General features: G+C 40.5%; 2 protein-coding genes and 1 non-coding gene across 4 annotated transcripts; all 3 read right to left on the bottom strand.

Moving 5' to 3' along the window:
- Window positions 1-1,053: 1,053 nt before the first annotated feature.
- vmn2r1 (vomeronasal 2, receptor 1) lies at window positions 1,054-8,567 on the bottom strand. Its single transcript, XM_077541293.1, has 14 exons — window positions 8,463-8,567; window positions 6,811-7,102; window positions 6,403-6,645; window positions 6,141-6,332; window positions 5,946-6,071; window positions 4,612-4,796; window positions 4,352-4,472; window positions 3,915-4,142; window positions 3,695-3,818; window positions 2,592-2,752; window positions 2,331-2,526; window positions 1,991-2,226; window positions 1,647-1,846; window positions 1,054-1,566 (listed from the first exon to the last, which is right to left on the bottom strand). The coding sequence occupies exons 1-14, from the start codon at window positions 8,537-8,539 to the stop codon at window positions 1,245-1,247; spliced, it is 2,703 nt and encodes a 900-aa protein (XP_077397419.1). The 5' UTR covers window positions 8,540-8,567; the 3' UTR covers window positions 1,054-1,244.
- trnak-uuu (transfer RNA lysine (anticodon UUU)) lies at window positions 5,650-5,722 on the bottom strand. Its single transcript has one exon. It is a non-coding gene; the product is annotated as a tRNA-Lys (tRNA).
- A 1,047-nt stretch (window positions 8,568-9,614) lies between the features above and the next one.
- gmps (guanine monophosphate synthase) lies at window positions 9,615-20,628 on the bottom strand. 2 transcript variants are annotated; one of them, XM_077541697.1, is made up of 16 exons: window positions 20,461-20,628; window positions 18,700-18,872; window positions 18,415-18,529; window positions 17,654-17,751; window positions 17,149-17,252; window positions 16,258-16,451; window positions 15,659-15,824; window positions 15,381-15,532; window positions 15,064-15,237; window positions 14,645-14,750; window positions 13,331-13,446; window positions 13,066-13,191; window positions 12,522-12,637; window positions 12,291-12,421; window positions 11,509-11,681; window positions 9,615-11,198 (listed from the first exon to the last, which is right to left on the bottom strand). In XM_077541697.1, exons 1-16 carry the CDS (start codon window positions 20,485-20,487, stop codon window positions 11,097-11,099), a joined length of 2,073 nt encoding a protein of 690 aa, XP_077397823.1. In that variant the 5' UTR covers window positions 20,488-20,628; the 3' UTR covers window positions 9,615-11,096. The 2 variants fall into 2 exon arrangements, with proteins under 2 accessions (XP_077397823.1, XP_077397822.1); XM_077541696.1 differs by lacking the exon at window positions 20,461-20,628 and adding an exon at window positions 19,957-20,282.
- Window positions 20,629-21,214: the final 586 nt, after the last annotated feature.

Below are 21,214 nucleotides of genomic sequence, written 5' to 3'. Positions count from 1 at the left end.
AATAGTGTTGAACCCAACTGGACATGCATGCAATATTTTGGGATGCAATGCCCACTCTCTGCTAACGTGAATATACAGTTGTGCTCAAATGTTTATGAGGGGAATGTTAACGTATGAGCACAACTACTGTAGCCTATATATCACTATTCATCACTAGCTGGCAGACATACTGTGCGAACTCCACATAGAAAGGTCTTAATCAATGTTCGAGCTGAGAACCATGTGCCACATGCTGTCCTACTTATCATTAGACATTAGAAATGCTAGGTCTTAGCTAGCATTTTGGAAAAGAAAATGCTAGGCCCTTGCCTTGCTAGGCCTTGCCTTGCTAGCATTTTAGAAAAAGAAAATGCTATGTCCTTGCTAGCATCTTGGAAGAAGAAAATGCTAGGTCCTAGCTAGCATTTTCTTTTTAAGAAAGATAGAACAGCTGACGTCTGATATTAAAGAGGACTATAGCTTCATCTCACAATCAAGAACATCTATGTAAGATGTTGAAAACTAGTTAGATGAAGATTAAATGTTAATGTGAGTGTGAATGGCTGACCAGTCCTTAGTATACGTTCCTCTCGCCTAATGTCAGATGCTATAGGTTCCAGAACTTCCAGGCCATCTCATATGCGACCCTAGAGTTCAAGCGGTGAAAAAAAAATACATATACATGTGCCATCAAATATCAGTTGTACAAAAATATATTCCCCTAAAAGACACCTGGTAGACGCTGCAATAATACTGCAATGTGGTACACCCATGACCCATATGCGCACCTTTTAACATGATTTAGCAGCTGCCCCAGCTTGTCAGCAAGCAATAATTTCTTAACACATTCCTTCAGCGCTCCGTCACCAGCAGAATTTATTATCGAGCACACTGACAACTTTGATTGGACACAGTCACAGCTTCACACGTTCCTGGAAAGGCAGGTGCTCATGAACACGTGAATGTACTAATGTACTGTAGAAGTGGCGCATAGTGAAAAACAATGGGTAAGAATAACATGAACACATGTGAGCAACATGAAATATTTTAAGAGTATAAACCTCTTATGCCATGTGTACACTGAGACATGTATCATTGATAACCCGAGTGTAAATGGTTAAAAACTCAAATAATTATATGGAAGTACAACTACGGTACATTTGTTTCCATTGGCGAAGTGCATTTTTTGAGTTCATTTAATTTTACTGTAACATTAGCTGTACATCTAATCTCGCCCTGTCTAGCTACATGTTATTAGCTGTCACCTAATCATCAATAGCGGTTGATGCAATTGTAGAGTTAACCTCAGTGGCGCAGGTAGCGAGTGAGGCCGACGTCCCAGTTGAGGTTCCATCACGTGCCTTGTCATGGGGTCTCATCATCTCCTCAGTGTTGCGCTCAGGTTTGACCAGTAGGATATAGCACTTTGGCAAGAAGACGCACGTGAGCAGGCCAAAGCTGGACGCCAAGATGGCAAAAATCTGGACGGCCACCATAAACTTGCCTCGTGTGCTGAGGTAAGCTGGGACGAAGGAGATCCACACGATGAAGAAAACCAGCATGCCGAAAGTCACGCACTTGGCTTCACTGCAACACAGCATCGGACATTTGCATGAAACTGTTATGACAATTATGTTGCTTTACCTGAGCATTTACTGCTCTCTCACCTGAAGTGGTCTTCCAGTTTTCGAGCCAGGAAAGCGAAGATGAAGGCGAGCAGAGCCAGTAGGATATCATAGGCAAAGATGCAACAGATGAAGACCACAGAACCTTCGTTGCACTCCAAAATTATCTTTATATTCTGAGCTGAAGTGTTCTTCATGGGATAGGGGGGCAGGATGATGAGCCACACGGTACAAGCTAAAGCCTGAATGGGAAGTTGGCCAAAATTGCAAAATTAAATGTTGCAATTGAACCCAGATTAAGAACCACAATGTTGGAAACCAAGACGGCACAAATCTTGATAAACAAGATTTAAAAAAATAACTGGGATGAAGCTTTTGTTCTTGACCTGAATCAAGGTTGCCACGGCAGCTATCGCCCTCTGGTGGGCAAATGTGAGGCTGTCAGGCTTGACACGAGCGGCGGCGACGTCAGCGAGGTTTGTTGTGTTGGTTGCGATGACATCAGGGCCGCCGCTGTTGGCTGCTTCTTCAGCTGCAGCTTTGGCAGCTTTAGCAGCAGCCTTAGCCTTGGCACGGGCCGCTTTAATAGCCTGCGCTCTCAGCATCAGCAACGCTGCCTTGCCTGGGTATAGAAGAAGAGAGGTATTAGAGTACAGATAATCTATCACACAGAGAACAGTGCTGGTGTTGCCTCTAAAACTTCACACACATTTTCTCTTGCCTTACCCATAAGGGAGGAAAGGCACAGTGCAAAGCCCAGAGCCAGAGCTACTTGGCTGGTCATGCAGCTCCAACGCTGAGGCTCTCCCAGGAAGACAATGGAGCAGAGGAAGGTCACCATCAGCGAGAAGAGCAGCGAGAAGCTCAGCAGAGCATCGTTGGCCTTCACCAGAGGAGTGCCGACATGTACGACAAACACCACCTACAAATCGGCAGCACTTTTACTGACGCGCCGCAGTCTTAGGAGGTTTTCTTGCGTATTCTCACCACCACAGCAATGGTGACGAGGGCTCCAAAGGCAGCGATGACGATGAGCGTGATCCCGAGTGGCTCTCCAAAGGCCAGGAACTCGATGACCTTTGGTACGCAGGCGTCATGAGCGTCGTTGGACCAGTGATCACCGCTGCACAGAACACACTCACGGGCGTCTGTCAATGACAACAGTAAGCAGATTCTGCAATAGGGTTTTGTTTTTGTTTTAAATATGCCTTTTAATTAGTGGTGTCAAAGTTCAAGTGTTAACTAATTAATTAATCACAAAAAAATGATCGCATTAATCATGTGTTAACGCAGATTAATCACATTTAATTTGGACCGCAGATGATCCTTTAGCGTAGGTTGAGTTTGAGCAATAAACATAACTACATACTGTAGTAGTAATGCATTTAATGCTATATAATATTTTAATGTTTGCATGTGACATTCAGTATATTTGTTCTAGTCAAAATACTGGAGTCATTTTTTTTCCATTTTAAATTATGCAATTGATTAATTTATTAGAAAAATAAGAGGATGAGTGTTCAGTGGATCAAAAAGAATGTGGAAGATAGCCTCATAACATTACATGTAGAAAGAATTAACACATAACAGGTGCTCTTCAAATTTGGCGGGCAAAAAATTTTAATAAAAAGTATTTTTAATTAAGTGATTAGTCATTATTAATCAAAATTCTAAGACGTGATTAATCTGATTAAAACATTTAATCGTTTGACAGCTCTAATTTTAATTCATAAAAAACTATGGGCAGATGAAGCTTTATGAACCCGTTGTGATATGGCAAGACTACAAAATACAGTAGATATATATATATATATATATATATATATATATATATATATATATATATATATATATATATATATATATATACATATAAGCACTTCCACTCTCAAAAGGATTTTTTAAAATTGAGTTGTAGATTGCATCGACAGTGGAAAAAATAATTGAAATTACTTACCTTGGCGTCATTTTTTTTTTTTTTTTTTTTTTTTTTACACAGGACCCTCACATTTGAACAGATGTGTGTAGATTTTTTTTATATTCACTGTACAGTATTTTGCACTTTTAGAAGAAAGAAGTGGTATACAAACTCGTCATGTTGCTAATCTCGCCATCCGCACACGGGATGCAGTCAAAACAGCAGACCGGTTCACCCTGGCGGATTCCTTTCCTGGTGCCAGGTTTGCAGTTCTCACTGCACACTGACCGAGGAGGCTAAAAGAGCACAGACGCACTTTACATGAAATTTCCTTGCCTGCCACTTTGAAATCATTTAAACGTGACCGTGGCTGTTTTGAACAATGTGTTGACCTCCGATGCTTCATTATTCCAGACAATGGAATCATTCCTTATGGTCATCCTCTCCGGTGGAGCGGCAGAACCGTTGTAGTGCCCCACAGTCAGGTACGATATTTCCCCGTTACTGTTGACTCCCCAGTTGATGATGTCGTAAAAGCCCTCCACGTCTCTATCGGTGAAGTAGACCTCCTCGTCTGTGTGCGGCACGTTGAAGCGCACATTCTTCAGGTAGTACATCAGCTACAAACAAATCCCAATCAATGGGTATGCCATCAGGCACCTTCTTGTTGCATGATACAGTATATGTACAGTATATGATGTGCAATAAAAGTTCAAATGTGGTAACAAAATAACAGTTGCAATTAAATTGCTCAATGATTTTCAAATTATATAACAAAAAAGAACTTCAGGAAGCCTTCTTGATTTGACAACGCACACATGTTACGTACCTGCCATGGCTCAAACTTGGTGATGTCAGCACAGCCAATCCCAATGAACGGCCCCTTTCCCGGCTCGCAATGCTCCAGATTGTGCAAAGCATGGGCAACGGCGTACACCGCTTTATACACACTGTGGCAAGACATTGCAGTCTATCATGATGACAAGTCCACATTAAAAAAAAATATATATATTACTACAACAGCTGAAATCTAAATTTGCCATATTCAATCATCAGGTGTTTTGTGCTAGTAGCGGCGTGTGAAGTGACCTGTAGGTGATTCGCAGCTGGGAGATGTCAGAGTATGTGTTGTTGAGCTGAATCAGGGACTCACTGCCGGTGCACAAACCGCCAGGAACAATCCCTGCTGCTTTGGACATTGTCCCATTGAACGCCTTCGCCCTCTCTTTGGCCTTTCTTAGAGCTTTACCATAGTCCAATGTGCAGTTGAACAGCTGTAAGAAACATAATAATAATCAGAATTTGTTCTTTTATTAGAGGTGACAAAAATAATCACAATCTGTACATAAAATCCCTGTAACGCCAAACGTATCGTATTAAATACAAGACATCTTGGGCCCTGTATTTCACGAGTATAATATTTTTTTCTCCATTAAAACCCTGATGTATATGATCTGACACATGCATTGCACAGATAATCCATTAGAGGGCAGTATCAGCTGATGGCTTTTCCAGCGATCATGCAAGATTCCTCCAATTCAGGAAGGAGAGACACCCATACTTATTAATAGTGGGAAATGCTCCTTCTGATTTTTAGAAATACTAATATGTTTGATATGTTTATTATTTTATTTTTGACAGTTATAAATGTACGAATTTAAAGCATTGTGACCAGATGTATCAAATATGACACAAATAAAAAGTCATATGTGGAAGTTGATTTAGTTTGTTCAAAAGGACCAGTAAATACTCAATTTACAAAGAATCTGAATTTTCTCTCTTATATTTCATGGTTCAGGCTTTATAGGTTTACTTTTACTTATTCATCAGGAATTTTGGATGGGGAAGATGAATGTATTGTGTCATTGTTGTTAATTCTGCATGGATTCACACTCCACATTAGTGTCCTCTTTAAGTCCTCAAGATATCAATCAATTAAGAATAAAATCAACCACGGTTGATTTACATCTTTTTGTGAATTGTGTTATAATCCATGTAAGAAGAACCCGTAATTATTTTGTCAAAGGAGTAGAAAGTAGACATAATATTGACAGCATTCGTATTTGGTGTGTCAAATTTAAAAGTCTCTTTATGTTTTTTTTCCATTCTTCTTGTAAACAAGAAGCTCACCTGGACAGGGACTTGAACCCTGGACCCTCAGATTAAAAGTCTGATGCTCTACCAACTGAGCTACACAGGCCTTGAACCACTACAACCTTCAATTATACAATTGATGGACTAATTGAGACCAGCTACCCAATTTGGGAAGTAAAAGTAAGAAGTACTCAGAAAAATTAAGAGATAGTACAGATAGCTAAAAAAAAAAAAAAAAAAAAAAAAAAAGTAAGTGCAGTAACAAAGTTCGTTGCTTCACATCATTGTCTCGAGATTGACCCTCTACTCAATCACTCTATTACACTAACCGTCTCCCAAAATTCCTCAGTGAGAGGGTCGGCGTAAGGGTCCAAATCAAGTAAATGTTGCTGAAGACCAGGAATGTCGGCCCTCTTCACCCCAAATCCGATGGTGCCGCCCAGCACAGAGCTTACCTGGGCACACATAGTCACGCTCATGTCAATACTGAGTGACAGTTTGACAAATATACTGTAGATTCTTACTCCGGGTTGGTTGATGAGAGCTGATGTGATCCAGGCCTCACTGGCGACCCAAGTGCGGTTGCTGACATTTTGCCGGATCAGCTCAAGCACCAGAGGACTGAGGTCTACGTCTGATGAAAAGACCACAACGATCTTGGCCGTGGACTCGATAACGGTTTGGACTATCCGCTGGATGTCTTCAGGGGAATTCACCTGAGATTTCAAGAAACACAATGTGAGATCAACAGCAACAAACCAAATGTGAACAAAACCACAGATGTACCTTAGGCAGAGTTTCCGAGAAGGATATACAGACGCCGGCCTCTTCTACCTGCTCCTTGAAGTCTTTGATGCCGTACTTGCCGTAATCGTCGTCCGCGGCGATGGTTCCGACCCAGGTCCAGCCGAAGTGCAGCACCAGCCGGGCCATGGCGGCCGACTGGTGTTTGTCATTGGGAATGGTCCTCAGGAAAGTTGGGAACTGGAACTTGCTGTTCAGGGCTGAGCATGTTGAGGAGTAGCTGACCTGAAGAATGGTTGAATGAACAAGAAGTCGTCAAATTCAAAAGTCCAAAAGTAAGCATTTAGTTAGAACTGGAATTGTTTTGGGTCAAAATCCAAACAAATCAAATCATCTCATAACAGATTGTGTTCACATTTGGTACTCCTGTGTCATATCTTTATTACATACCTGTGGAAAATGGTAGAGTCCCAGGATCCTAGCAGTGGCGATGGACAGGTCAGAGCCCCCCGCGCCCACGAGAGCAGCCAGGGGAGCCCCCGTCCCACAGCGATAGTTCGGCACTGCCTCGTCTTGGCCGGTCAAATATGTGAGGGTCCCTTCCACGGCCTTGGAGATGGTGAAGCAGGAGTCATAGATGACGTAGCCCAGGTCGGTGTTGGGCAGCAGCTCATCCATGTTGTTTATTTCATTGATGGCAAACAACATGGTCTGGGTCCAGCGGAAGGTGCGGAAATTCATTCTAACGTGGTGGGATGGAGAAGTCGGTGTTATATTTCAGTCGGTTCAACTTTGTTGCATGTTAAAGGTGGGTTCAATGATATTTTTGTGGCTGCATCTTCCGGGTGGATCATCTTAACGATTGTTTCTCGATCCTGTCAATCAATATGCGTAATGACGTCGTGCGCGCTCGTTCCTAGCTGCGCATGCGCACTTCGAGTGTTTGTAGCATGTAGCTAGCTTTGTGTAGTGAGCTTTGGATACGGCCATTCATCATTGTAGCTCCACCGAGCTTGACCGTGTACTTTGAAAGTAGCTCTATGAAGCGAGGCCGGCTGCAGAGACTGATGAAGATGATGATGAAGATGAGCTCGGCCGTTAGCGACATTTAAGAGACGTTCCCCCTGCTAGTAGGGTGGTCTTCCGCATGCGCAGTTTTTTTAAACGTGACAAATAGATGTTTGGCTTTTTTGAGAACATCGTTAAATCCACCTTTAAAGCTTCAACAAACACTACATTTACTACATTAGTTTTTGTACACCAAGTATTAAGTATTTTATGGGGCCCCAAAAGTGACATAGGATAGTTTTTTAAATATGTTTCTCACTAGCTAGGACACTAAAAATGTCATTCTCTAATGAGAAACTTTCTCATTTGAATGGGAAAGTAGGATGAGAAAGTAATTCATTGGATGCTAGCATGACATAACTACATTTCAGTTTGCATTTCTGAGTGAAAATGATTACTGAGCTAGTTTGGTTATACCTGCGATTTTATTATAAGGACGGTTCACTTGCAAGTCGTCACCATTCAGTTGTGTCAGAGACAAAACGTCTGAAATCTTGTTGTCTGCTAAAGAAGCTACCATTCGCAGGTAAAGATGTTTCTCATTCGAACAAGACAGTTCCTCATTCAAACGAGAAAACTTTCTCATTAGAGCAAGAAAGTTTATTATTAGGATGAGAAAGTTTCTCATGCAGTATTAGTGCAGTTCTTCCTCCAGAACTAAACAAAAATGTTTACACACTAGCTTTAAAACCTTGAAACTGATAATAATCTGATGCCGATTAACCAATCGAGATTTTATAAATATTTGATTTCATTCTTGTAGTGTTGCTATTCGAAAACGCGCCACTTTCTGATTACAGCAGCGCATAAAAACAGTCATGTTAGCTATTCGGGCTAATTGGTCCCTGAAGTGTTGTCCTGTTACTTCTCAGGAATAACTGAAGCACTTGAAACAATTTGAATATTTCAGCTACAGCAATGATAACAATGTAATAAGTTGACCTGGGGGGTGAGGGAGGCATATCATCCAACCCCAACGCACAGTTCATTAAAACAAACTGAACTGTCATGAAAACAAACAAAACTCATCTCACCCCTCACACCCTGAGGACACAGGCAGGCGCGAAGTGTTGCCAGCACTGGAAGCAACGCTCATGTGGACAGGAAACATCCCGCCGATGATGACCTTCTTCTTCTCCACATCCTTGTAGCCACTCAGGTTGAACTTGGCCTTCAGCTTGCACGTGGCCTCTGGGGAAACAGAGGTGTAAAAGTGCAAAAAGAGGCTTATTCCGATGAAAAAGCGGCAGGGTTCCATGCTATGGTGCTGCAGAGAGTCAGAAGAGCTTTGCTGTGTTAAAGACGGAGAAAGAAGCAGTGATGTGCATCAGGTGTTTCTTGGGTCCTCAAGGGAGGGGTGGTAGCTGGAGATTTGATCCAACTAGTAGTAAAAATGATATATAGTATAGTTACATTCAAGAAATGAGTCAAAATAGTTTTTCTTGTCGATTTTTTTTTCTTATATTTTTGTCTCATGTTTATAAAACGGGTAACCAACTACGGCGCCAGGCATTGTCAAGCAATGAGACACATCAGTCTACACTCAAGTGAGCTACACACAGGGCGGCATGTCAGAAATTAATTGGCCGCATGTGGTAAGTTAATGTCTCGACACATGAGAGTCAAGATACTGTTCCAATATCAGCCAGTGTCCCCTGAGTTTGATGGCGTGTTGTCGTGGCTGACACTACTTGTCTGCTCTTGTTGCTCAGTCAGCAGGGGAAAAGACACACCTGTTACCACACACAAAAACACGTCCCTTGGGTAACACAGACCTTGATTTCTTCACATTAATAGCAAATACAGTATGCAATTTTCTTAATTCATGTCAAATGACAATTTTGAGATACCTACCACATTCCAAAATCATGTTAAATTGAAGACTAAATCGGGTTCTTGAACTTTTTCACAAAGTATCGCCGAAAATTAAACTTCCAAGTACCACCATCATGACCAACATCATCAAAAAATTACTGATTTTATTCCTAAAAAGAAATTTAATCATTTAATACTGTATAATAAGCAATTGTATAATTATGCAGTTTGAACATTATAGCACTGTTTAAATATAGCAAAAAACAAACAAACTGAGTGATAAAATGAATTGAATGCATTTTGAGTGAATCTGCTGGATGGAAATATTTTATTTCAGTTAATGTACTTCAGGGACAGAAGGGACTGAGATGAAAAGATTTTCAACATGGAGATCTTTATTAAAGCTCAGTTTTCGTATAAATTTAGTCATTGTTGAAACTGCATGCAGTGGCTTGGTTTGAGGCACATTACTAAGGAAAGAATGAGAAATACATTAAAAAATAATCGTCAGACATACAATTGCATAACTTAATGTGTATATTGCAATTTAATTCAACTACAATTTCATGTTTAAGATATCAAGCCACTCTCTCTTCCATGGAGGCATATGACAAAAATAACATACATTTAAAGGCAGATGAGACAGAAAGAAACAGTTAAATTGTTGTCAAACCATTTGCATTAGGGTAACGAAATTAAACATAGAGGCACAAACCACATGACCATGTGTTTCTGATCCAACTCAGTTAAACCTGAGTCACGTGTAACATTTAGATGGCAAGATTTAAGTACTGTTGTCAATACAGAATAGGAAAAAAAACATTTGAAGTTTAAAATGGAGCAGGAAACACACAATGCAATGAAGCATTAATATGGCCACACCTCCCAATGACTGGGTTCTGTTGATAAAGCTTGGCGGCTTTATGTTCAAAAAGGAACAAATGTGCAAAGACGCACTCTTGTTCAACACAAGAGCAGCAACAAAAGACAACCACAATTTACAAATGATTATGTACTAGTTCTGTAATTATTGTTTAAAAAGCATACATATTGCAGCATAATGAGAAGGGTTATACTATATTCTGGAAATAACAGGATCCAGAACTGATCACATTGGAGAGAAAGGGGAAAAAAAACAAAAAAAAAGGAACAGGCACATACAATGTATTGGCCTCCTGCACCGCTTCACACCAGCCATGATAGTCAGGATGGGTTGCCTGTTATGGCCACCAGGAGGCGGCAAGACAACACTATCAACTTTTGGCAAAACAGAGTGCTTACAAAATGTTAATTGGTCACACAGAGTTGTCTATTCAGTTCCACTTCAGACAGGCAACCGTACTTACAGCACAGTATACAGGTAGAAGGTGAAAATGAGTTGATTAACATATTCTGATGAAACATTACAGTTAGACAACATTGCGCAATGGGGCGGGGTGCGCGGATGAACAGATGCTCTGTCTGCTCTTCTCACAACACGAGTATTCTGAGTTCACCCCGCAATGTACCACAAGTCCACATTCTAAAATCTTCACAGCATCTTGTTGCTCCTTTGTGATGGTTGAATCACAACAGAGGGTAACCGTTAGATTTTTCAAACTCATTTTTTAATGTGGACAAATGTGGATTATCTATCAACGATCCCTATGACCAAAATTATTAAGACAAAGGGATAAAGTGGCACAGATCACAGCCTGGTCTGTTGTCCATGGGAATGTTGACGAAAAAAGGGGGAGATGAAAGGTTGGGCACGAGTTTGCCAGCCTTCTCTGATAACTTGTTTGTGCACTGCTTGTGTATATGTGCATGTGTGTGTTTGTCTCCTATCACTGCTATGTCATCTTTACTGTTTTTTATTCCCACTCTGTGGTGCCAGGTGGCTTGGAGGTCAAGTCGTACATGACTCTGGAGATGCCGGGGATCTTTCTGATCTCGTTGACCATCTTGAGCACCACCTGGGGGGAAAAGACGGTATGAGACCAGATACTGTATGCATTTTAATGAGCCCGCAGCAATAACATTAACATAATAATGTTTAAAAAAAAAAAAAAAAAAAGTCCTATAGTGTCGGAATAGTGTCCTATATGTATATAAATTCAAGTAATAGTCATCATTCCCACAGAGCAGAGGGAATACACTATATGCCTGTGAGGATTTTGTTCCATGCGGTTTGAGTTATAAAATATAAACCTTCAAATAGTTGCTAATTAACTGCAACGTCTATGCTAATTTCTGCCCTGTTCGGGACCCTGGACCTTGGCGTACCTCCTCTGGGATTTGGTTCCCCGGCGTGGCAGGGATGCCAGTCATGAAGTCGCTGGTGATAAACGTGCGGACCACGACAGATCGCCGGCAGGACGGCTGCTTTTGCAGTGGGTCGCGATCAAAGTGCAAGGGGGTCAGGATGATCGGCATCTGGCTGACCTTTCCGGAGTATCCTGAAAGCACAAGTTGTGCCGGTTTTAATGGTGGAAGAAAATAGACGTTGAAGTCACTAACATGTACATTTTCAGGCCATTCTCAGTATGAGAAAATAAAATATCGAAACATGTTTGGAGGCTGGGAAAGTCACAGCATATACAAATTGAAAAGCGCTTCGAGCACCAGAAGGTGTAGAAAGAGCTATCAACATTCATTTGCCTCCAATTTTATGTTTGAAATAGTATAGCACTTGTTACAATTATGTGACACAGGATAAAAATAAAGTTTCCTTAGTACATACAATACACAATTTACTGTATGAAATCATTGCTAGTCAGCAATTTTGTAAAACAAAGACCCAAATTAAGAACCCAAATAGGAGACAAACATTTTCACTGGTTACTTGTTTGCCTGTGTGTTACCTTCCCCTTGTAGACATAAATATGCAGCAAGACAAGTTACGTGACTCCTGGAAGTGAGTTGAGTGTCTCCACAGACATTCTTCAGGTAGGTACTATACTGTACGTGCTCCACTACTTACAATAGTTTCTTGACTGACTTGTTTCAAGTATGTAATATTAGCTCATTCCCAGATTCAAAGGGCTATTTAAATGGTGGACACTCACCAGACTCTCTGAGGATAGAATGAGCAACAAAGTCAGCCTGTCTGAGGGTGCCGAGAACGCCGGTGGTCAGGAAAGTTGGAGTGATGTCTATAGGTGGCTCCTTCACATGGGACCCAAATACATAGACAACTCTGAAAAGGGGGGGGAGAAGTCATAAAAACAAGTTGTGTATGTATGAGTGCTCCACTTCACAGAACACTAAGAAATGTATACAGTAGCTTTGTGTGTTACCTATTGATGCTATGGCACATGCGTGGGATGAGTCTTGCCAGGAACATGAGAGATTCCCAATGAGGTGATTCTTTGCTTGTGACGCCACACACATAACTGTAAGAGCGGCAATCTCCCTGTATCAAGAAAAATACACAAAAATCTCTAATTTAGTGAGTAAAAAAAACAAATCTAACCTTCAACCGAGAAAAAAACCCTCCACCCCTTGTCATGTGTAAAAGTAAAAGGAGGACAGAAGAGTTAAAACTGGCAATGTTTGTCTACTGTCTCCACCACACTCCTGAGGTTTAGGCTAAAATTAAAACAGGATGTAAAAGAAAAAACATGCCCAAAAAAAGTGGAAAACTAGAGAATGGTTCTTTCAGCAATGCTAAAACTCACTTTTAAGACCAGCATAATAACTTTTTTGAACAAGTTGTAATATTTTAACACAATTTCCACTTCTTCGGATATAGGGGGACTGGAGGGGTTGTCATGGATACAGAGTAAGTCCAAACTTAACTACAGAGCCTACATGTGAATAAACAATTGAGAACGTGATCACCTGGACGCCAACAGTTTTGATGGGCAGCAGGAAGGCATTAAGTGAATGAAGGCTGGTGATCTGCATGAGCTTCTCTTCCTCCTCGTCTGATATGCACGACTTGACTCTCTGCAGCAAGGCATGCGGCTGGAGACGAGAGACACGAAACCTGAAACCTATCAATAGGCTCAAACGTTTACATGACATAAACTATGTTTGTATTTTAAAGAAGAAGTCGTTGCCAATCGGTCACAGTGGGAAAATGTATTTGGACCAAAACGCTGACCTTTTTGACGCTAGCAGAAAAATCTGTGACAATTTTGAGGATATTGTTGGTTTCAGCAAAGTCTTTGCAGATGTACGGCTCCTCTGCACAAATGACTCTGATGGACAGGCCAGGACCTGCCGGTATGTGTGAAGGATAGGAAAGAGAATAAAGATGTTAATGAAGCAGAAATACGAACATGTCAGGCAGTTTATTAATTGTTTGTTCATGCAAATCTCCTGTACAGGGCATCCTCAGTTTATGGAAAAGTTCAACTCCTACGTCTGTGACTTAACCTAAATTTGTACGCAATTCATTACCCTACCGTACACAGACATTACTGTTACTGTAAATATTTATATGACGAAAAACTTTTAGGCCATAACTATGAATCAAATGAAAACATGTAAGTAATGCAGTCAAAGTATTTCCTTCCGCACCGTTCCTCAAAATGTATGTTAGGAGTGTTGTACATATTTGTAAAACCAGTCATATCATAGCAGTAGGTGTGTTGTGTGCTAGTGCTGATTTTAGCAGCCATTTTTAAATTTATTCTCAGTTTTAGTCTAATTTCAAACACACTTGTTAGTTTTTATCATAGTCAACCTCATCCCATTTTTATTTAGTCACCTTTCAGTCAACTACCATAAGTCAAGCATTTTACTCCAAGAAAATTTTATTCGTCTAATTTTAGTCAACAGAAACTGTCGACATTTTAGTGAAGTTTTGGTCAGAGCAATAATTTTACCCTTTTCCATTTTTTGTCAGCAGATAATATTGAACATTTCCATCTACTGTAATCGAAAACTACTTCACATTTGTTTTATTTAAAACAATGTCACACAATTACAGTTTATCAACAATTGGCTATGATGACTCCATGCTACAAGCTAATAAGTTAGCTAAAATTAGTTAGCAGTCAGATTAACATTGTTTGAACGTTAGCCTATAGCTGTTGCATTAATATTATGTTGCACTTGCTAGCTGCAGATTTGAAAGGGGATGTCACTGTGTGTTAGTGACAGATTAGTAGAGACATAATTCATCAAAAATAATTAAAAAATAAATAAAAATAAATAAATCGGAATTTTCGTCTCGCCTTTTGCTCGTGACCTAAAATGTCCATAGATTTTAGTCCAGACTTTATTGAGCGAGCTAAATTTTCATCTCGTCTTTATTAGTTGACAGAAATGCATACTGATTGAGTCGCAATTATTGTTTCTTAATGGGGCTTTTAGACTTGTCTAGTCTTCGTCTGGTGAAAAATCTGTTCACAAAAATATTTTTGTTTAGTTTTCGTTAACAAAATTAACATTATTGTGTGCATGTACTTGCCAGGGAAAGGGTGTCGCGAGACTATCTCCTCTGGCAGCCCCAATTCTCTCCCAAGCGCTCGAACCTCATCTTTATGGAAATCTTTCAACGGTTCGATTACTTTTCCCTGGGGGGAACACAAACCAGTACAAACAGCATTGTAACAAAAGCAAACATGCGTAGGTTTACAAAAAAACTAACAAAAAAAAACGGCTGAGCAATACAAAGAGAATAAAGTCTGTCACAGTATGAACCTTCTTTAGCTGTTAAAATTAACCCCAGGGCTAAGGGAACACTCATTATGACTTGGCAAAGTCTCCACTGCAATGACTGCTCTTGCACCACTTTCTCCTTCATAAATAAGTATACAAACACACAGTATATGCATAAACACATGTGTTAAAAGAATTATCAATACATAATTCCAATCTCCAAAATACCTCATCTCTGAGTTTGCGGATGAGCTCGGTGTCATTGTGGTGCGTTTTGATGACCTCTGCCTTCCCACTGGCAAGATGAGAGGCGCTTTCAATGAGATCAGGTCTCAGGGTACCCTGAGCTAAGAGAACCTCTTCTGGTTTGAGATTCAGCTCTCCTATCACCTCGTTTGCCACCTGACAATCCACACAATCCATAAAATGTCATAGAAGCATCAAACATTAATAAAACGCAAAAGCAAGAAGTCAAAAACATTGTTAGATTGATGTCAAGGTGAAAATGAATATAAAATAGACTAAAGATGAAGATGTTTACCTACCTTGACAAATGTATCCCCGATTATTTTCCTTTTCTCTTCGGGGTTGGTGGTCATATTCAAGGTTTTACTGATGCGTTTCCGGGGAGTCCTGTCCTCCTCCGAGATGGGAAGCGTCGTCGTCCCATTGTAGAAAGTGTGTGAGGCATTCACCACTAAACATTTTAACAGAGTGGAAGGTGCAAAACCAAAAAAATAAATAGAATTTAGTTACGCAAACACCAGACAGAGACATATGAGGCTTAACAACAAGCACATTCCATCATTCAGACCACACCCACCTTTGAGTTTGATGCCCAACTTGGTGAGGGCCTCCTCTACGCTCTGGCTCTCTCTTTTCCTCATGAATCCATTGTCAATGTGAACGGCAATCACTTGGTCCTGGTTCAAAGCTTTGTTGAGGAGGGCCGTGCACACAGTTGAGTCGACGCCACCACTCAACAGCACCTGAAGCAATCATCATAAACCAAGTCACTACTGTGAATAAGTCTTGCCACATCAAGGCCAAGGCTTATATTTTATATAACATAAATATAATGGACCGAATAAAAAAAACAAAAAAAAAACACAACTCAATGGAGGCATAATAGTCAATCTGTGAATGTAATACATTTCTGAAGCATCTGTGATGACATACTTGACTGAGAAGTGAGGGTACCCTTTAAATAAAACGTTATGAGCCACTCTTATCTCCTGCACACTCCCATGAGATGAAGCCTCGTTTATAAAGGCACTTAGTCAGTCGACAGGCACTTTTCAACAGAACTGTTTCATTTGAGTGTTTAATTGCCTCAACTGATGCGGTGACAGAACAGAAAATTGACGAACAGTAAATTGCCGTTCAAAAACCTATGACTTGTTACAAACGTTACGCGCTCACCAGCACTTTCGACTTGCCGACTTTTTCTATGATGTCACCAATACAGGCCTGCTGGCGGTTCTGGACAGTAAAGTTACTCGTGCATCCTGCAATCTCAAAGAGGAAGTTGCGAAGCATCTCCATGCCGCGCTCTGTCAAGTCGACCTCGGGATGAAACTGAGTTCCGTACAGCTTCTTCTGCTCATTGGCAATACCTGGTAACCGAAATACATGCAAAGGCTGTTAGCAAAACCCGTTATTGACGCCTCTTCTGACGTATTTCAGAAAGCACTAAAATGTAGGGATGTAACTATAGCCAAACATCACGATACGATATTATCACAATATGAAGGTCACGATACAATAATTATCACGATATTGTAGGGCGGGGGTGGTGATATTTAAAAAAGATCACAATATTGTTTTAAAAAAAAAAAAAAAAAAAAAAAAAAAAAAAAAAAAAAGCACAATATTGTGCTTTTGTACATAACAGCAATGCATATAAACCACCTACAATCTCTCATAACAATATTGAGGCACTTACTTGACGCACACATTGATCGCTTCACAAGCAAATTAGGTTCCCTTTCATCTGACAATTCGCATAGATTTTAAACATAGAAGGCCAAAACATCCCGACTAAAAATTAAATTTCACGAATAAACTAGCCACTAGAGTGTGCTAGAACTGCACAAATGGAAAGCAACCTGACTTTTTTTAACAGATGTATTCGTTTTAAATATTGTAAACATGACGACGACGACATTGTGACAGTTTTAATATCACGATATCACGATATTGCCCTTATCGTTACATCCTTACTACAAGGGATTTTTTTTTTTCTGTAACATTGTCTTTGTCATTTGAAACAAAAGAACATTCGTGAAACTGATATCAACATTTCACATTCACCAGCAATGATGTTTCCTGATTGGGCCACCACTTTAAAGCCATCAGCCACTTTATCCACACTGTCTCCGTGCGTCAGCAGAACCACCTCCTCCTTCTGAAGGCCTCTGATTAGATAAACACAAACAGATACAAACTTAGCCTGTCAACTTTCAATTGAAAGTAAAAAGCATAAAAAATACATGACATTGACTATTAATTATGAATGAAAGATCGTTTCCCAGGTTTTGCTGTACTCCCTGAACTGTTCTTTTTTTCCCCTCAACAATAAATGGGTATAATATATATATATATATATATATATATATATATATATATATATATATTTTTTTTTTTAAACCTATATTGGTTGAATTTGTTCTGGCATGTTAAATTAAAGGTTCATAATGTCAAAGTGGTGCTTGCATGCCCCCAACCCACCATATTGAGCTTTGGACACCCCTGCACTACCCTATCACACACTGGTTTATAAAACATGATAAAGAAGAAGAATGTTCAGAAAGATTACCTGAAAAGTGAGCAGGCGTTGTCCACTCCAATGCTGAACACCCCATCTTCCCTTACACATTTCTTATGAACGGTGCCACCAAAAACTTTATTCATCATCTAGAAATGTAACACAGAAGACAATGTTAAAAAGATTTAATTTTAGTTTGATGTGACAACTGCATGCAGTAATGGAGAAATATGCTTGAGAACAGAGAGCTGATGGTTTAGACTTCCAAGCTGCCTGAGAAAAAGAGAGCTATAATGGCGCTTTTAGCTCCCTCTGTTTGTCTCAATGTGCCCTTGAAATAAGATGATGAAATCCCAGCTTGGTCATGATGAGAGCAGAACAGCAGCCAGGAAAAATGGTAAAGTGGAAGCTACTCGGAGTGAATACATGGAACATCTCCTTCATTGGATAAATAAATGTCTTAGGACAATGATTCGCTGCGTGGTAGGCATACAACTAGTGGTATGCGGGTTCCCTCTAGTGGTACGCAAAAGAATCACTGCCTGAGTACAGTGCAGTTGTATTTAGATTTAAGTTCAATACATTTGCATTTAATATAAATTAATATGAATACTTAAGTAGTTTTTTCTTATTAAATTGGTGCGGCACTTAAGTTCAAAATGCTCAATGTTGGTGATGATGGTGATACCGGAAGACCTAAATGTTTTTTTTAGATTATACTTTGTGTAAAAAGAATTCCAAACTACTGCCTTATAGGATATGAAGATCACAAATCATACAATAGCCTAACTAAAGACTTGCACCGCTTGTACCTGCATTCCGTAGCAAATCCCCAGGACAGGCTTTCCTATAGTGAATATAGCAGGGTCAAACCAGGGTGCATCCTCTGCATACACAGAAGCAGGCCCTCCTGAAATGATGATTGCCCTAAAAAGTACACAACAGTGACAGAGCAACAGTATTACAATGAAACCCCAAAAGCAAACTGCCCCTGAGACAGCACAAATCAAATTCCAGTCTTTGAGTATTTTATTGTAATCCTGTAATTTTAAATAATCGTGTTTGGGGAAGTTAAGTAAAATACTTCATACATTCACCTGTAACCTTGTTCTCTAATGGCAAAGGCCGGCGTCTCCAATGGGAGGATCTCTGAGCGCACACACAGCTCCCGCACACGTCTGTCAATGACCTTGCCATACTGGGCGCCAGCATCCAGGATGGCCACGGCTCCCTCGTATGACCCATTCTGCTCCACGCTGCTGATCTGCAGCTGTAAATCACAGTCACGAAAATCACATTTGTCCATGAATTAAAAATCTTAATTATTAGTAACCGACTCCTTGCCTTAAATGACATCTGTTTCTACCCTGACTAGAGTAATTTGACCTAGTTAGGATTCTCCTTATCAATGGCATGTGACTGACAAACTCTTAATAAACGTGCTGAAACGATTCAGTTCATCAGGAGAATCACATGCAACACATGAGTGAGTGAATGATATTATGAATGGGAATGCGTAATTTAATGACAATAATCAAAAACAGTCAAGATTTAAAATCTCTCACGTCTCACACTAGAATACCCCTTCACCAAATTTATTTCCTCAAAAATTGCCCAGCATACATTTAACATAGTTGTTCTTCTTTCACACATGCAGTTAAATTGATCTCACAAACACTTCCAACCCGGAAAACAGAGTAAAATACAAATAAGCATAATTCTGACAAAGTAGACAACTGACTATTGCTATATGTATTGATCTAATATTTACTCAAAATGGCGGCTGTTAGTGTATGGGGTTATTAAAAAAATATATATATACTTCGCCTTAAATGTCAATGTTATGACATTGGCTTCAGTAATTCAGTATATTTCAGTAAGTGTTTCCCGGGGAGCGACCAGTTCTAATTTGGGTCTCCAGCCGGAAATGTTTGGGAAACAGCTTTTGACAGATAACTACCGATTAGATGCACGGGTCGATCAACCTTATATATAAATAACCTATAAACACGCAATTCGATTATGAAAAATGACACGAGATAGGCAACATATACCCACGTGGTTTATACTACGCTCGGTTCGCTCGCGTCAGGAGAAAGTGCCCCCTCAAAACACCATCATCAATAACGTCCAGTGATAGTAAACTTGCAAAGGGATACACAGACTAATGATACTATTACGGCAATTTAGAGGTGTTTGCCTCTATCGTGCCCGCAAACGATGTTATTAAACTGTCAAGACAAAGCGTTATTATTGCTCCAAGTTTGTGACAGTGAGTGGTCGAACGAAATACATTAGCTAGCCAAATGTCTATAGTGTCACTATCAAATAAAGAGGTAATACTTTTTCATTACCCGATGGCAAATGAACAATTTGATCCTTTTAGCTACTCGAGCTAACAAACTAAGCCAGTGTCGCATCCTAGCGGACGGTCAAAATAAACAGTAAATCAGCATTTAGCGTGCTAGCACGCACTGGAAGAACAGAGCTAAGTTAGCGCAGCTATGCTAAACCCACGCGGTGACTTCATTTGGCGAGGGTGCAGCGTTACAGCAAACTAAGCGATACTAGTGATCATCGTTGTCAAATATCCCTTGTGTGTTTAACCTCAGTTAAGGGACGACCCTCGACAATAGCGACCGAGAGCGACATGTTCACGTAAAGCGGCAACAGGCACAAGGCGCCGTACACATTCCTCCCCGCGGTGGGTTATGTTAACAAACACGCTTTCCCAACTTTCCACACAAATCAACACAGGCCGTAGTGAAAGCGAAGAAGGGGGGGGGGGGTGAAATCACGCCACGAGAGCTAATTATGTCACCGCGGCGGCGGCTGATCATGCTACCGGTTCCACCGACCTTGCTGTCTCCGTTGCACATAGCCATGGAGGACTGCCGTGTGGTGGAATGAGCGCTCCCCTTACGCCTTGCTGTCCTCGGTCTGTAGGAGGGCGATAGAGAGAGAGAGAGCGATAGAGAGAGCGATAGAGAGAGAGAGAGAGAGAGAGAGAGAGAGAGAGAGAGAGAGAGAGAGAGAGAGAGAGAGAGAGAGAGAGAGAGAGAGAGAAAGAGAAAGAGAAAGAGAGAGAGCTGCTCGCTGGTTCGATCTGCATTCAGCACGCCGACTGACTGACTGACTGACTGACTGAGGCAAAACACAACCACACTTTTACTATGAAGTGGACTGTCCGCGTCTCTCCTCCTCTTTATTCTACTCATTCTCATTTCATCCCGGCCAAAATGCGCGTGCGTGCGTGCTTGTGTATGCGTGCTATATCTACTAGACGTTATAGCCTACAAGTGTGCTGACTTGTCTGCTAGTATAGTAGAATGTTATTATAGCAATAGAGAATGCAATTTCTGTCGAAATTGCGCACGAAGGCTGTAAATCTGAATGAAAAATTGAATTATTTGGAATGATATGGAATGTTGAATGTTATGTAATGGTATACAATAGGGGTGTTAAAAAAAAATCGATTCGGCAATATATCGCGATACTACAGCTCGCAATTCTCGAATCGATTCAATAGGCAGCCGAATCGATTTTTAAACATCCATTTTTGATGGAAAAATATTCAACAAAACGTCTTACCTAGGGTTAGGATTCACACCT

Source organism: Festucalex cinctus, chromosome 13, assembly GCF_051991245.1.
Source record: "Festucalex cinctus isolate MCC-2025b chromosome 13, RoL_Fcin_1.0, whole genome shotgun sequence".
Classification (NCBI taxonomy): Eukaryota; Metazoa; Chordata; class Actinopteri; order Syngnathiformes; family Syngnathidae; genus Festucalex; species Festucalex cinctus.
This window is presented reverse-complemented; position numbering and strand designations above follow the sequence as displayed.